Below are 15959 nucleotides of genomic sequence, written 5' to 3'. Positions count from 1 at the left end.
TTATTCTCTTTACTGGGTAAGGTAGATAAGGAAATGTTTGTGTATGTATGTTTGTGTGTGTGTGTGTGTGTGTGTGTGTGTGTGTATTATATGTAACAGGAGGCTTTGCTAATCAGCAGTCACACCAACAATCCCTTTCTAGGTCTAAGATATTCCTATCTCCCACTGAACCAAGTCTGAACTTCTCAAATCTTTATCAGTAGCTCACAAGATAAATCACTGCTTGTTTAAAAATAAGCTGATGGTTTTAAGGTGAAAATACTAAAATGCAGATGGATACAAATAAAACACGGGAATCAAGAAGTGTGTTCCCAGCCAGTTCTCTTCCATCCATAAATGCTGGAGAGATGTTCTGTGTTAGCACCAAATGTTACTATATTTGTTACCTGTATCTTGGTCATTAGTTATCAGAAAGGAACATACAAAGCTATGAAAGTAAAGATGTGTCTTTATTTAAGCATATAAATCTATAGTTTTAATTTCTTAATCTGAGCTTCGCTGAGAACAAACAAGAAATTTATGTTACCTCGTGGTTTAAATTCTTCGAGGATCTTACCACTGATTAGAGGACCTTTATGAATTTTCTCTTGATAATTTCATTATGTTCCTTCATTGCACTTTACATTTCAATGGTGGCAACCTGTTTTAGTTCTTCTGTACTATACAGTGAACTCTATGAAAGAAAGTCCTAGAACTTTTCATAATACCAAATATGCAATAGGACTTCAATAAATTTTTAAATTAATTGAACTAATTAGATGAATCTAGGCAAAGCACTTTGGCAATGGGTAGAAATTTCCTGCACCTTTAGTGTTTTCTAGAACAGAACAGTGAAGCCTTGAGGTTAGAAACGAGTTAGAAAATCAGAAACTCCAGGTTTTGTGCCAACTCTTGTATAGTTGAATTCAATTCAACACACATTTATTGAGTAGTCATTTTCTGCTGTTCATGAAGTTTGGTAACTTGTATGGTTAGTAAAGCCACATTGTTTAATATGTATAGAATAATGAGAGAAATGTAAGGAATATAGGAAATACTTCAACTATTATGCGAGTTTGTGTGTGTTGTGTGTTTAATTTGGACTCCAGAGATAACTTGTAAAGACAAGACCATGAGTACTTCAAATTTTCTTTTGAAGACTGAGTCATAGATGTTGCATTTCAAGCCAAGTAAAGGTTTGATTATTTTATACTTCATGGCTTTTTAAAATTCCAGTTGCTATAACAACTTTGATATTTCTTTATTATTTTTAGCACTTCAGTTGCCATAACAATAAGATATCTTAAAAAATAGCAATTTTCTTTTATAAGGGAGAAATCTCTTTCAATTAAAAATGAATTAGAATCAACATTTCTTTCCTATAATGTGAACCCATAATTTAAAATGATATTGTGCTGTTCTATTTTCATATAATTTTAACAGACTTTCCCCGGAAATGTTTTAAGGTTTAACTTTTCCTTCTGTGTCTTTATTGTACAAAAATTAAAGGGAAGTGACTGTATTGAGCCCATTCTGAGAGATAATATTAATACTTAATGGCATTTCATTGATATAAAAATTAAATTTCCAGATCTGTTGTTATATAAAGTAAGAAAAGAACATGAATGATTGATAGCTCTTATGTGAAAGTTGTAAGAAAGCTTGGAAATTTCCTTTTTCCCTGTGTTGTTTCAGTGTATTTATTATGTCTATTGCCATACTAAAATAGGTACCACTTCACTTACCTGGAAATAACTGACAGTGCAGACCTGAGCTATGACACTTTATTCATAGAGCAGTACTTCTGTTTATTGTTGGAGGAAAAAATTCTTATAAGTTTAGTTTCTGATATTTAATCCTCTAGAAAATTGAAGATAGCAAGTTAAAAGAAGGAGGAAGAATACTGCTGTATTTATATATAAAAATATAGGAAACTATATATTCTTTTCTGTGCAAATAGAATCAGAAGATATAAGGATGCATATATACAATTTATGTATTCTCTTATAGGTACCTAATTGCTTGTAAAAATTAAACAAGTTTCTCTTGATTCAGTATACATGTATATTGAATCCAAATTTTGATTTGTGTTATGAGATAGTATTCTAATTGACATTAACAGTGATGATCCCAGCCTACTAGGCAAACATTAAATTATGTTCAGAATTCTCAATTTATTAGTAAGAAGGCAGAGAAGTGGGTGATCCATCTTATAAAGATTTAAGTGTAAAATTGGATAAAGTAAAACAAAATTTTAAAAATTAAAAAAAATATATTTATCTGGGAATTGCAGGATCCTTGTAACTGAGATTTTTATGGACCAGGGTTTGGTAATTTTTATATTACCGTGTTGCTAATCACATGAATTTTCTAAGATGTGTGGTCAGGTTCAGATAATGGATAATTAAGAATATATTTTTAATGTATATTATATTTTAATGTATATTTAATGTATATTTTAAGAATATATTTTTTAAAAGGACTGTGAGAGAGATGGCAACTCAAGAGAAAAGTGAGAGTATTGTTTTTAATTCTGTAATCTCAACAGGTTACTGTGGGCATGGTTTCTTAGGGAGAAATGACTAAACAAAAAGCCTGTTGATAGTGAAGAATATGTTTAACTTCATCATCAGTGAGAATGGAGTGAACTACCCTTATGTGCTTTTTCAGGTTTACTTTTAATTCCTAATTTTCATAACCAACTTTAAAAAAGTTAAATATTATCTCAGTTTTACATATGGAAACTGAGATACATGAAGAAAAGGACATAGCTAAGGCCTTATGGTTATTAAGTGCTGTAGCCAGTGCCAACCCTTCTGTCTCATTCTAAAGCCTATATTTTCTTCACTAACTCAGTCTTCAAACTAAATAGATGTTTATTAAAAATAATAACATAACTTGGAGAAATGGGAGGGAAGATCATACTGTACATGGTTTTATTTTATTGCTTGCATACTGCTTTTGACCAATTAATTTGATTTTAATTATATATTTGAGTGTTTCCCCCACTGAGTTAAACATGTCCATTTTTGTCCATTTTCCTTTGTGACTGATACAAATAATGGATTGTCTCAAAGGTTTTGCTTTCTCAGCCAGCTGTCTGAGATGCTAGCTAGCTAGAGCAGTCTCAGAGTGTCGTATAACTGGCATTTAATGAGAAGCCTTTTGTCACTCAGTGTCTCACTTGCATCTGGACTGTTGTGTCTGTGAGTACAAACAGTGAGCAATGAGTCAGGTATAATGATTGAGAGAGTGTGAAGGTAGACACGGGCTAAATGTACTTATTCTGTCCAGCAGTTTCTGTTCTTTCAGACATTTCAGTAGCCTATTTATTCTTAATGGGACATGGCTTTGGAGAATTCTGGTGTTTTTCTTTTTCAACATCAATGTATACAATTTCCTGGCAATGCCTTAAAATGCACTCAAGTAATTTAGGTCTCTAATTTGATGGCTTTGCACCAAAATGGGAGCACTTGAAAAAAAGCAAGTGTAATCATCTTATCATTCTCTTCAGCTATAACTTACATACACAGTAAACACGCACACAAACACCCCCCTCAGCAGCCGTGTTCTGATTTCTTTCATCAAAGTTTTTCCTGTTGGAGAACTTCATTGTATGGGCAGTTTTGGGCTCTGTTCTTTTAAGTCATCTGTTTGCTTATCCTTATGCCAATCTTAATTATTGTGGCTTTATAATAAGTTTTGAAATCAGGTTGTGCCAGTCTTCCAAATTTTTTCTAATCCTTCCCTTAGATTGTTTTTGCTGTCCTAGGTCCTTTGTGTTTATATATAAATTTTAGAATCAACTTCTTAGTTTGTCAAAAACCTCCTTGGATTTGAATTGGAATAGCAATACATCTGTAGATCAGTTTGAGAAAAATTAATATTTGTAACAATATTGAGTCTTCTAATTTGTAAAGATTATATATCTCTCCATTTACTTAGGACCTTTTAATTTTTTTCAGTGACATTTCGTATTTTTTAGGGTAGAGGACACACATGTCTTTTGTTAAGTTTATTCATATTTTCAGTGTTTTGATGCTGTTGTAAATAGCTTATTGTTTTAAAATTTCATTTATTGTTTCAAGTGTATAGAAATGCAGTGATTTTTGTATATTAACATTGTTTCTGAAAAAATTTACTCATTAGTTCTGATGGGCTTTTGGGGGTGGATCTTTGGGGATCTTTCTTACATGTACAGTCATGTCTTTCTTTTCCTTTATCACTAAACTATCTGTCATGCCTGTTGTACTGGCCGAGACTTCCAGAATATTGTGCATGGATGTGGTGAGAGCAGACATCTTTGCCTTGTTTCCAGTTTTAAAAGGAAAGCATTTACTCTCTCACTATTAAGCATTATGTTAGCCGTGGTCTTTCCCATACAGTATCTTTGTCAGTTTGAGGAAATTTTTTTCTGTAGTACCACTAACATTTGTTAATATTTTTAATAGCTAATAACTTGCCTCATAATAAAATGAAGTTAATTTATAAGCTTGTTTTCTGCTCTTGAAGGGTCACAAAATCAGTGGATTCTAAGATGTCCCACTTTATATTCTTTTTTTTTTTCTATTGGTGCTTAGACCAAGTTGCTTTGATACTACATTTGATAGTACATTTAAAATACATTTATACTATATTTTGCAGCATTTTTTTATTCTTAAAATGATAATAATCATTATCTCTTGTTAGATAGGATTTTTCTTTTTCTTTCTTTTTTTTTTAGATAGGATTTTTCAAAGTGGCAGTCAAGTATGCATATTGAATTGGATTTAGGTAGAGGTATAGATGAATAATGGGCTTCCCTGGTAGCTCAGTTGGTAAAGAATCAGTCTGCAATGCAGGAGATCCTGGTTTGATTCCTGGGTCAGGAAGATCTGCTGGAGAAGGGATAGGCTACCCCGTCCAGTATTCTGGCCTGGAGAATTCCATGGACTGTATATGGTTGCTTTCAAACTGTAGTGATTTGAAAAGAGGCCCCTATAGTCCATGGGGTTGCAAAGAGTTGGACTCGATTAAACAACTTTAATAAATAAATAAATGAATAATACTGCCCTTAATTTGAATATATTAGGAGGGATGGATTATATATATATACATCTGAATTAACTAAAATAATGTTATAATCAGCAGCAGGTATAAATATCCTGTGGCAAGTAGGGAATATAGCAAATATGTGTGGGATGAGGAAAGGGTGGAGTGGGAGCAGGTAGAGCCAGTTTGGTGGTGGTGGTGGTGGTTTAATCAGTAAGTCGAGTCTGACTCTTGCGACCCCGTGGGCTGAGGCTCTCCAGGCTCCTCTGTCTATAGGATTTTCCAGGGAAGAATACTGGAGTGGGTGCCATTTCCTTCTCTAGGAGCCTAATTAGCTAATCCTAAATAATAGAAAAGAGAAGTTAGATTGAATAGATACACAGAGATCAGATTTTGTAGGACCTGTTAGAATTGTATACTAAGGGCAGTATGAAATGACTGAGCATGATACCATCTAGTTTGCATTTTGAAAAGAGTATTCTGTCTGTTTTGCCCATAGTGGTTTGAAAAGACCACAGACCACATGGGAAGACCAGATTGAAAGCCTCTGTAGTAGTCTACACACACGATGATGGCTAGCTGGCTTAGGGTAGTGCCAGTGGAGGTGGAGAAAAGTTAATAGGTGGGGAGGAATAGTTGAAGAAATGAGTAAATTCTGAGTCCATACACCTTTTTGTATCTTTTAAAAATAAGCTTAAAAAACTTTTTATATTATCTTCTGTTCCCCACCCCCCACAGTATTGGTTTTGCATTTCTCCCTGATAATCATTGCCTACTGTTTATGCTGTTTACCACCAGTGGCTAATGGTTCTCTCTTCTTTTGCTGTTTAACCCCTATTGAGTAGTTGCTTGAGTTGCTTAGATGTCTAATGAAATATTGATTCATATTTGAATTTTATATGTGCAAAGGTTGAACATATAAAACATATATAAGGTATGAATGAAAAATTAAACATCTGTGATGTATCATCTCAAGAAGTTCTAACTTTTAGCTGTTAGAAGTAATTCTGAAGTAATCCCAAATGATGATTCCTCTTAGATATTTCCCAGCCAGTGTTCATAAGTTGAAAGGAGAGGGGGGTGGTTGATAATGACTAATAAGAATGGCAGTAATAAAACATCTAATGACCCTTAAAATGAAGAGAATTATGCATAATATAAAAACAGAGTGCTTTATGCAATGAGCTGTGTAAATATATGCTATTAGTGCTGTTATTGTTAGAGCTTCACTTTATAAATTAGTTTCTCTTATAATCAGTTCACAAAAAAAGAATAGAAGGAAAGGAAAGTGAGGGACTAGTAGTAAGCGTCAGTCTCAGGAAAGAAGAAAATTACCTTGTCAGAACTCCTGAAGCTGTTTTTTTAAGTTGGTAGAAGAAAAGAAGGAAGCTTGGTGGGTCAAAGCTATTGCTCCTTGAACTCTCCCTCCCATATTATCATATACCTTTGACAGCATATACAACTAGGAACTATTTATATTTTTCTTAGACTTAAGTCTCTACCAGTGATTATTTGTTGGAAATAAATGGGTCAAAGTGATCTAGTGTTTGAATATCTGTAAGTGACATTTTGGTTGTTTCTCTGATTTTTTAAAAATATTATGATTCAAAACTTGAAAAATAATGTATAGTGTATACTTTTGAAATGATTATTTTAAAGATTTTTTTTCTATTTTCATGACTTTATTTGTCACATACAAGTTGCTTAAGCTTAAGTAAGTCACATATCTTCTTCCCTTCTGTTTTCTCATCTACAAAGTGAGAAAAAACAATCCTATAATCCTGCCTGCTATAAAATTGCATGAGGTTAATGTAAGTAGTTTGAAAATTACAAAGCAATAAAATCAATAGTATCTGTGGTAATCTTTGGGAGAATTTTTTGCAACTAATCTTTGTTTTATTTATTTTTTTAATTTCTTTTTTTTTAAATTTATTTATTTTAATTGGAGGCTAATTACTTTACAATATTGTATAAAGATTTTTTTTAGATGAGGCCACTTTAATAATTAGTTGCATTTTATTCTTAGTGTTTTCTTCAGAAACCTTCATATTTAACTCTTTATGTGGAATGTAGGACCTGTCTACAGTCATTAATATTTATCATCTATAATTTTTAGTTTGAATATTTATTATTATTGTGAAAGAAAGTTTTAGTTAAGTCGAATCTTGTTTGTTTTCATGTTTTTATGTGTCCCTAAAAGTCAAAATGCTTCCCTGTAAAATAGAACTTTTCTAGCCTTTTGTATTAATTTCTCATTTAAATGCCTTCTCTGCAATCACCCTCTGTGTTTTGTCAGTCTTTTAACCTTCTTTAAGCTTTCAGTGACTAGGTCAACGATCTCTCTTGGTAAATGTCACATTGCACTTGAAAGTATGTGGGTTATTTTCAAATAGCTTTTGATATTGGTTTCTAACATAATTCCACAGTGATAAGAGAACAGACTTTGTATAATTGCAGTACCTTTAGACCATGAAATTTTTGCACCTTGTTTTATGTCCCTACGTATGTTTCAGTGTCTTCTGGTTTATAGTCTATGGGAACTTTTTTACCTTGCTATTGTGTGAAAATTGTATATATCTTAATTATGTTGAATAGGTTCATACTGCTTTTCAGATCTACTATATACTTCTGCTTTTTAATTTTTTCTGTTACTTTTTGATAGTTTGGTATTGAAATGCCAATTAAAAATTAATTTATCTACTTAAAAATTAGTTGTAATATAGAGTAGAACTGTATGTGACTTTTTTCTGTCTTTTCTAAGTTTCTGGTAAATGTGTCATCATACTTTCATAATTTAAAAATATATGCAAATTTTACTTTCAAACATCAGTATGGTACTCATTCTAAGATTGTTATTCTAACTTATAAATTTTTCTGATAATGAGAAATGTGGTTTCTTAATTTCACCTAACTTCATGAAGATTTTAGCAATGATATGGTCTTCCTGATAGTTAAAAATGAAGGAAAAAATAGGGTCCTGTGGTTTAGAAATCATTTTTTGAAATCCGAAAATAATTGTTCTTAGACATTTTCTTAATAGCTGCTCTAAGTGGAAAACAGAGGGAATGAGGGAGGGGTTCATCAAAATGGTTTTAAGAATGACAGTTTTGACCTGTTTCCTTCCTAGTTTCATGACTGTTAGTAAGCAAATTATACTTACCTTCTCTAGGTACCCACTCTCTTCCTTTGGAAGATGATAATGATGGGTATCTACTTCATATGGGTTTAGTATTTTTACTGAGAAAAAATGTAAAGCATATAGCATAATGTTTGGCACATAGAATATGCTCTAAATGTTGGTTATCTGTTTTCATCTTAAATTTCCTGATTCAATTCTGAAATAATGTATAAATTAATTCTAAATCACTTTTAAGAAAGTTGCTGACCCTGTAAGAAATATTTTTAAAATTGGGAATGTTTGTCTATAGTAAGTCAAAATAAGTGGAAATGGTTTTAAACATCCATTATATAAATGAGCTTATAAATTAGCTTTTCTCTGACTTGGGTATGAATAGCTCAAGAAATATGTGAATAAGTTCTTTGACTCTTTAATTCTTTTTTCTATTAGGATAAAAAGTGAACTAAGCAGTCATTCTGTTTATTTCTAATGTCCACTCTTCTGAGGTCATATTTGACCTTAAATAGTCCAGCAAGTAGATTTTAGTATAGAGGTATTAGTTCCAGTGCTTTGTACAGTTAAATACATCGGATTCAGCAGTTTAGTGTGGGTGTGGCAGAGGTTGGGGAGATTATAAAGTAACTTCTATTAATCAAAATATAATATATTTTAGAGAGTAAAAATAGTTGCTCTGTCACTTGAGTTCATGAAGACTTAGATGATTTTTAATAATTAATAAGTTTTTTCTGCCAATGAGCATTAGATTACTGCTGACTTTTTAGTGTCATAGTACCTTGTGGTAGTTTCTCTACAGGGTTTAAAGGTGCATCCTGGGGTCTTTTTCCTGTCCTGCTCATAGAAAACGATCTTTACACATGCTATAAGGACAATACCTCTAGAAATTCATACATGTCATTAATATGTTATAAGGATCGGTCAGTTCCATTGTCTTCTTTTGTCAATCTTGATCGGAGCTTGCCGAGTTTAAGTCTATAAGCCTGCATGTGCCTGGCAACTGTTACCTAGTGACAGTTTCAGCTGCAGTGGCCATTGGCTGTGCTGTTGATTGGGGCAGGAGGACCGAGTCACCTTTCTGATGGTGAGTTCTTCTGCATCAGCTCAGGGTGAGGAGGAGGAGGAGCAGGGCTTCGGCTCAGGTGCAGGAAGTGATACTGAGAGATTGTGAAGAATATACTGACAGCATCTCGGTAACTGCATCACAGTAAATTGGACTTCTGAATCAAGCAGCCCAGCCAGGCAGCTGATAAGAGTGAATGTAGGTGAGAAGCATTGTTTTATTCCTGTAACAAGAGAACTATTTTCTGCTAAGTGAGACTAGGAGTGTACAAGGAGGAATATCCTGTGGATATTATTATGAAAGAAGAAAGACTTCCCTGAATGACCTGGTGGTGCACAAGAAAATAACTTTGAGAAGAATGCTTTCTATTAAGCTCCTGCATTGTTCCTGAAGGAAATGTTTTTATTTCTAATGCACGTTATTTCTTCAAAAGGTATGATAACAAAGACTGACAGGAGACTCTCTGAAATGCCTGTACTTTAAAAAAGACTTTTGACAAATGCTAACCTGATATCAGAATGACCTTGGAAGCCTTTTGGATGGATTCTATCCTGCCACTCTTTCAGTATTTCAAACTCTAGGATTTAAACTCATCTCGATGCTTTAGAAGTATTTTAAAACAAGAACATCTTATAACCTACCTAATGGCCCCTGTACTAATTGAGCACTTGCTCAAAATAGAGTACAGAAATAGAAGAGACATTTTCTTAACATATGGCTGCTATAGAACTGCAAATATAACAGACAAGGTAATATTTTACTTTGAAAAGATTTAGTCGAAGTAATGATTAAATGTATTAATCATTTAATGAAAACAGAAAAGATGCAGCAGTATAGACTATAAAGCCTACTAGAAATACTTAAATAATGACAGCATTTCTAGTCAGAAGTTCAGAGCATATAGGAAAGTTTCTATTGTCTAGATTTTATATATATTTATATATATTTGTGAGAGATAGGTGTGGTTGCAAAGGTGATAAATAACTTTGAGCTGTATATTTTATGATCGTCCATTATAAGGAAGGTGGCGTATCAGATAATGAAGGTTATTTTCAGTTATTGATGCTGAACTTAATAGCAAAAATGATTTTGTTTTCCTTTTGAAAAGGAAAAGATGTAAATTACAGTGCTGGTGGTAGCATCATTAACTGTAATGGAGTAAAACTGTTTTCATCTGAATGCTTAAAAAATGCATGCAGAATTAAAACTTTAGAAGTTTGTTTTTCTATTTTGTCAGTGTTGACCCATTGTGTATTATCTTCCTTATCGGAAATATGCTTTTTTTTTCCTCTCATGAGAGTTATAGGGCAGTCTGGAGTCTGTTACCTCTCTTCTGCTCCTCTGTGCCCCAATAGAGATGAATCTTTTAGAATTAATCTTGTTGGAGAAGGGGATTCTTAGCTTTTGAGATAAAAGAAAGAGAAATGGATCATAAAGTTGACCCACCAGCATCAAACCCTGAACTGAGCCCAAAGACACAATTTAGCCCAATGAACTTTTTCTTAGCTTTCCAACCAAATTTGTGATTTTAATTATTTAAGTTCTAAAATTTGAATCCATTTCTCCTGACAGATGAAACAGGAATCCTTAGACTATTTAAGACTTTTTTTTTCCCTCCTCGTTCTTCCTAGTTGATCCCTAAGAAACTACCTTTCTGAAGAGAACTAATGGCCCACAAGAGCTTTTCTTTCCTTGGCAATTGCTTTTTTCCTTTTACAGATTTAATTTTTCATAGTGCAAGGTATTATTAAGAAGTCCATTTTCTCTAGAAGTGCCTTGTGTCTGCAAAAAGTTATTTGAAAGCACCGGAGGAAGCTAATTGGTGACCTGTTTTTCACCTCCTTTCTAGCTTATTCCTCTTCCTTCCCCCCCAAAGCTGAGGTGTGTTACTGCTGCACCGAGGCTGATGAAGAGACTTGAGTACAACTCCCCGGGATGCTCAGCTGTGACAGAAGCACTGCCACTGTCTGCCGAAGCTGATGCTGAGACACTCATGGGCAGAGTTTAGCAGATGCTAGGCAGGGCACCTGCTCGCTGTAGCTAGGGCTGCAGGTCCTTTTAATTCCAAGCCATGAATGATTCCAGGTGGACTGAATGGAAGATCCTGAACACGAGCAGTGGCATTTTGAATGTGTCTGAACGTCACTCCTGCCCACTTGGATTTGGCCACTACAGTGCGGTGGACGTATGCATCTTCGAGACAGTTGTCATTGTCTTGCTGACATTTCTCATCATTGCTGGGAATTTAACGGTCATCTTTGTTTTTCACTGTGCTCCACTGTTACACCACTATACGACCAGCTATTTCATTCAAACAATGGCATATGCTGATCTTTTTGTTGGAGTTAGCTGCTTGGTTCCTACTCTCTCACTTCTCCACTACTCCACAGGTATCCACGAGTCACTGACTTGCCAGGTTTTTGGATATATCATCTCAGTCCTGAAAAGTGTTTCTATGGCATGTCTTGCCTGCATCAGTGTGGATCGCTATCTTGCCATCACCAAGCCTCTGTCCTACAATCAACTGGTCACCCCATGTCGCCTGAGAATTTGCATCATTTTGATCTGGATCTACTCTTGCCTAATTTTCTTGCCTTCCTTTTTTGGCTGGGGGAAACCTGGTTACCACGGTGACATTTTTGAATGGTGTGCCACCTCTTGGCTCACCAGTGCCTATTTTACCGGCTTTATTGTTTGTTTACTTTATGCCCCTGCTGCCTTGGTTGTCTGCTTCACTTACTTCCACATTTTCAAAATTTGCCGGCAGCACACCAAAGAGATAAATGACCGGAGAGCCCGATTCCCGAGCCATGAGGCGGCTGCCTCCGGAGAGGCCGGGCATAGCCCTGATCGTCGCTACGCCATGGTTTTGTTTCGGATAACCAGTGTGTTTTACATGCTGTGGCTCCCTTACATCATCTACTTTCTTCTAGAAAGCTCCCGGGTCTTGGACAATCCAACACTGTCCTTCCTAACCACCTGGCTGGCTATAAGTAATAGTTTTTGTAACTGTGTTATATACAGCCTCTCCAACAGTGTTTTCCGGCTAGGCCTCCGAAGACTGTCTGAGACAATGTGTATGTCTTGTATGTGTGTCAAGGATCAGGAAGCACGAGACCCCAAACCTAGGAAACGGGCTAACTCCTGCTCCATCTGAAGAAAACGCCACAGTAAATCACATGTAATCTGACAGTAGTTTTGGATTGTATTCTTGCTTCATCTGGAAATTTGCCACTAGAGAAATATTTACTTGAATAGTTGACTATGAGAGGAAGGGACTAAAAGTTTCTAAAACACCTAAAGATATATAGAGGGTAATCTCATGAGATAATTGTAGTGTGTGAGTATAAATATGCAGTACTAGGAAAAGTGAAGCTCTGAGGATGGAAAAGTACCTCAGATCTTCCACAGGGCATGAGCGAAGCCCCTGGCGTCTTGTCTGTCTTTCTGACTGGGCTCTCTCCTCTGTCTCTGCCTCTCATTCTCTCTCTCTCTGTCTCTCTCACTCTCTCCTGTGTCTTTGGAAATTACTTATATAAATTGCCCTTTATAGAAAAATGCTACATATTATATATGTGGTAAAGTATAACCTTTTGCATCAAAGTGTACTTCTAAACTCACTAATCTGCAATCCCTAAAAGGTCCCTCCATGGAGGATACATAGCAAGCATTGTATTTTATTACCTGCCACACAACCCTTTTGCTTGTGTTTTTATACCTGTAGCACAAATTTCTGCAGTGAAGAAAAAGAAACAGTTTTTTTTTGTTTGTTTCTTCTGGGTAAATGTATGCTCCCTCCTCCTTTCTAACAGCCTGCTATTATTTTTCTTCCATTTTTCTTTATCTGCATCCTTTGGTACCTTAAGCCAGAAGTGTCTTAGCTAATGAAAGAATCTATTATATAAAAGTCATAATGTTGAATGGCTTATTCCTTCTAAAAAAGTATTCTATATATTGTTTAAAATATTGTGTTAAGTATTTTTTAATGGCTTTGGGAAACATTTTTATTTGGTTTCTTTTGAAATAATACATGTGCCCAAAGTGGTGTCCTTTTTGGGGGGGCCTATAGTTAAGCTTTGTTTTTCTTTAAGATAATTCACAATGCAAATGCAGAGGACTCACTCAGAAGTGGGGTACTGCTCTTAAAGCTACTTGGTGTGTTCCACCTTTTTTTTTTTAAAGAGTAAAGTATTAGCCTTTTTATGTTAAGTCTGCAGAGCTTACTGTTGTGATCCACTAATTATTTGTATGATAATGCATTTGCACATACTATATTTTTTACAACAAAGAACATGTAAATTACATTATGTGATCTGTGCCTAATGTCTTCTTAGCACACTATATAGATCAGTGTTGCTTAAATCGTCAACATTGGACAAAAATATATAAAAACTTCTTTTAAGAGAAAAATACTTTTGTTAGTTGTTAATTAGATATTTCTATTAGACCAAGCTGCATTCCTAGTGATGATGAGAATAAAGTATACTTAATTATCAAATACAGGTAAGAACTGTCAATATTTTCTTTTGTAATGATCTGTTTTCCCATTCAGAGATTAAATTAACTTATTTTTTTGTGTGCTATATGGAGTTGTGTAATAAATTGTCAGGGGTTTAGATGTAGCAAAATGGCATTTGGGAAATTAATAGTGAAGCAGGTGTAAGTGCTAAAACATCTAAATCTTACCTTTTTTTTTTTTTTTTACCATAAGTTTCCTGCCAGACAGACATTTTAAAATTTATATCAAACTACTGAGTATTCTCAGCATTTTTGATTATTTTATGAAATGCATATAGTGAAATGTGCCTATGACTCTTCAAATTAGAAGCCAACCATGTTTGCGCATTGGTGGTTTGACTTAAGAGGTCCTTTAGTAAAAGAAATGTCATTGTTTTATTGAGGTTGTTCTGAACCCATGTATATTTTTAAACATGTAAGAAAGGTTTAAAATAAAGAATAAAACAGTATTCTACATATTCAAAATCAGACTTTGCTTCAGTTGCTTCAGTTTAATAAAACATTTAGAATATAAGGTTACTGTTGGGAAATCAAAAATTTATTCACATTTTTGTGGTTTGGGTTGTTTACATTGATTCTCATTCCATTTGCCAGTGACATCTTGGATAAGTTGAAATGTGCCTTTTGAGTTCAGACCAGTTTAAGGAAAATAAAGCTTGAGGAAACGTAATACTAACTTTCAAGTTGACTGATATAAATAGAACCTTCAACATTGTGTGTGTTATTTGGGAATCAGATGTTGATTCCTTTAGTTTGGTATGTAAGTATAGTTAGAAAAGACTTCATACATCCTCTGTACAAAATACCTGAGGCTGTGTTTATGGCATTTTTTTTTTTTTTGCTTTTCCTCATGCTAGTTAATAATTATATGCCAGGCACTGTGAAGTTTTACATATGTGATAACTTTGAATTCTCACTGCAACCCTTGGAGATAGGTACTGTTTTTATTCCCATCCTAAAGATGGGGAAGCCAAAGAAAAGTGATTTATCCAAGGTCGGCCTCTCGGTCAGTGGTAGAGGTTCATCCACACTCACGTAACCATTTTGCTACCCTGCCTTTCCCCCATAAGGCCTTCAAACCTTGTACCTCTGTCTTTACCTTTTCCCTGCAAAGCTTGTTTGAGGTTTTTTTTTTTTTCCTCACCTAAATTTTTGCTTCAGTTCTTTCCTTGTGATATCTTTTTCCTTGATCTTAAAACTCTCTTTTATTAAAGTAGCAATCTGATAAGGCCACACTTACCAGTTTAGTCTTTAATCTAACTGAAACCCTGGGGCACGACACCCCCTTGACAGTCCTTTTGTTCATTTCTGTTAAGTTTTCTTTTTTTTTTTTTTTTCTGTTAAGTTTTCATTGCATACCTTTTCCAAGTCTCTATAAATTTCTTAATGATTTTTTTTAAGACAAAGGGTAGAGAAGGAAAACTTTGTTATAGGCTGAAAGGAAAGCCTCTAGAAGGCAAGTCCTTGGTTTAGATTCTTCACTTATTCTAATGTTTTGTGGGCAATGTCAGGATAAGCCACTTACCTTCCTTTTAATATGTGTTTTGTAATAAGAAAACATTTATTTTGAAACTATTCTGCCTTTTTAATATGAATATGTTTTAAGAATAGAAAGCATAACCATCATTCTTACCACTATACTGTATTCAGTGGTAATTATCCAATTTGGTTATAGATCACAGCCAAACAATAATACTGTAGTCTATTTCTAAAGGTTCTATTATCTGTGGAGTTGTTTCTAAAGTTATATAGTGTCGTAAGGCTTTGTCACCTATGAGTTTGTGAAGTCTGGACTGAAACCCTGGCCCTCATAAGCTGTTTAGCCCTAGGTAAGATACTAAATGTTCCAAGTTTTCAGTTTTCTCATCTGGATCAGAAAGATCCAGAGACTTGTACCTTCCTAGTAGGCTGGATTTAAAGATTAAATGAGATAAAGCGGTCTCTGTATTCAGCATGGCTCCTGACACATACAAATCGTTCAAATTGTGGTAGCTGCTGTTTTATTGTCTTTGTAGCTGCCATATTTATTGCTATCACAAGTTAAAGATTACTGATTCTGATAAGGAAGTTTTATAACCATTTAGAGTTATATAAGATGGCATTTTTTTTTTTTTTTTTTTTTTTTTTACCAAATCTGTTAAACTTGGATTTGGCCTAAACCCAGACTTCCCTCATAGCTCAGGTGGTAAAGAATCTGCCTGCAGTGCAGGAGACCCAGGTTCAATTCCTGGGTCA

The 15959-nt window shown here is 34.4% G+C and overlaps 2 protein-coding genes across 8 annotated transcripts in view; both read left to right on the top strand.

The window, feature by feature from the left end:
* The window catches only part of RABGAP1L (RAB GTPase activating protein 1 like), a 669536-nt gene that overhangs the window by 231607 nt on the left and 421970 nt on the right, over positions 1 to 15959 (top strand). The window contains exon 14 of one of the 7 annotated variants that reach the window (XM_043484710.1): positions 11597 to 14184. The exons of 5 other annotated variants lie outside the window; for them this stretch is intronic. In XM_043484710.1, coding sequence (XP_043340645.1) covers positions 11597 to 11614 — 18 coding nt within the window. In that variant the 3' untranslated portion in view covers positions 11615 to 14184. Of the gene's footprint in view, positions 1 to 11055; positions 11215 to 11596; positions 14185 to 15959 lie in introns of those variants that run through there. One more of the 7 variants, XM_043484706.1, reaches the window with a different exon arrangement.
* On the top strand, positions 11278 to 14184 carry GPR52 (G protein-coupled receptor 52). Its single transcript, XM_043484715.1, has one exon. The coding sequence runs from the start codon at positions 11278 to 11280 to the stop codon at positions 12361 to 12363; it is 1086 nt and encodes a 361-aa protein (XP_043340650.1). The 3' UTR covers positions 12364 to 14184.

The sequence above is a fragment of the Cervus canadensis genome, chromosome 13, assembly GCF_019320065.1.
Source record: "Cervus canadensis isolate Bull #8, Minnesota chromosome 13, ASM1932006v1, whole genome shotgun sequence".
Taxonomy (NCBI): Eukaryota; Metazoa; Chordata; class Mammalia; order Artiodactyla; family Cervidae; genus Cervus; species Cervus canadensis.
Note: the sequence above shows the minus strand (reverse complement) of the source record. Positions and strands in the feature narration are given on the sequence as shown.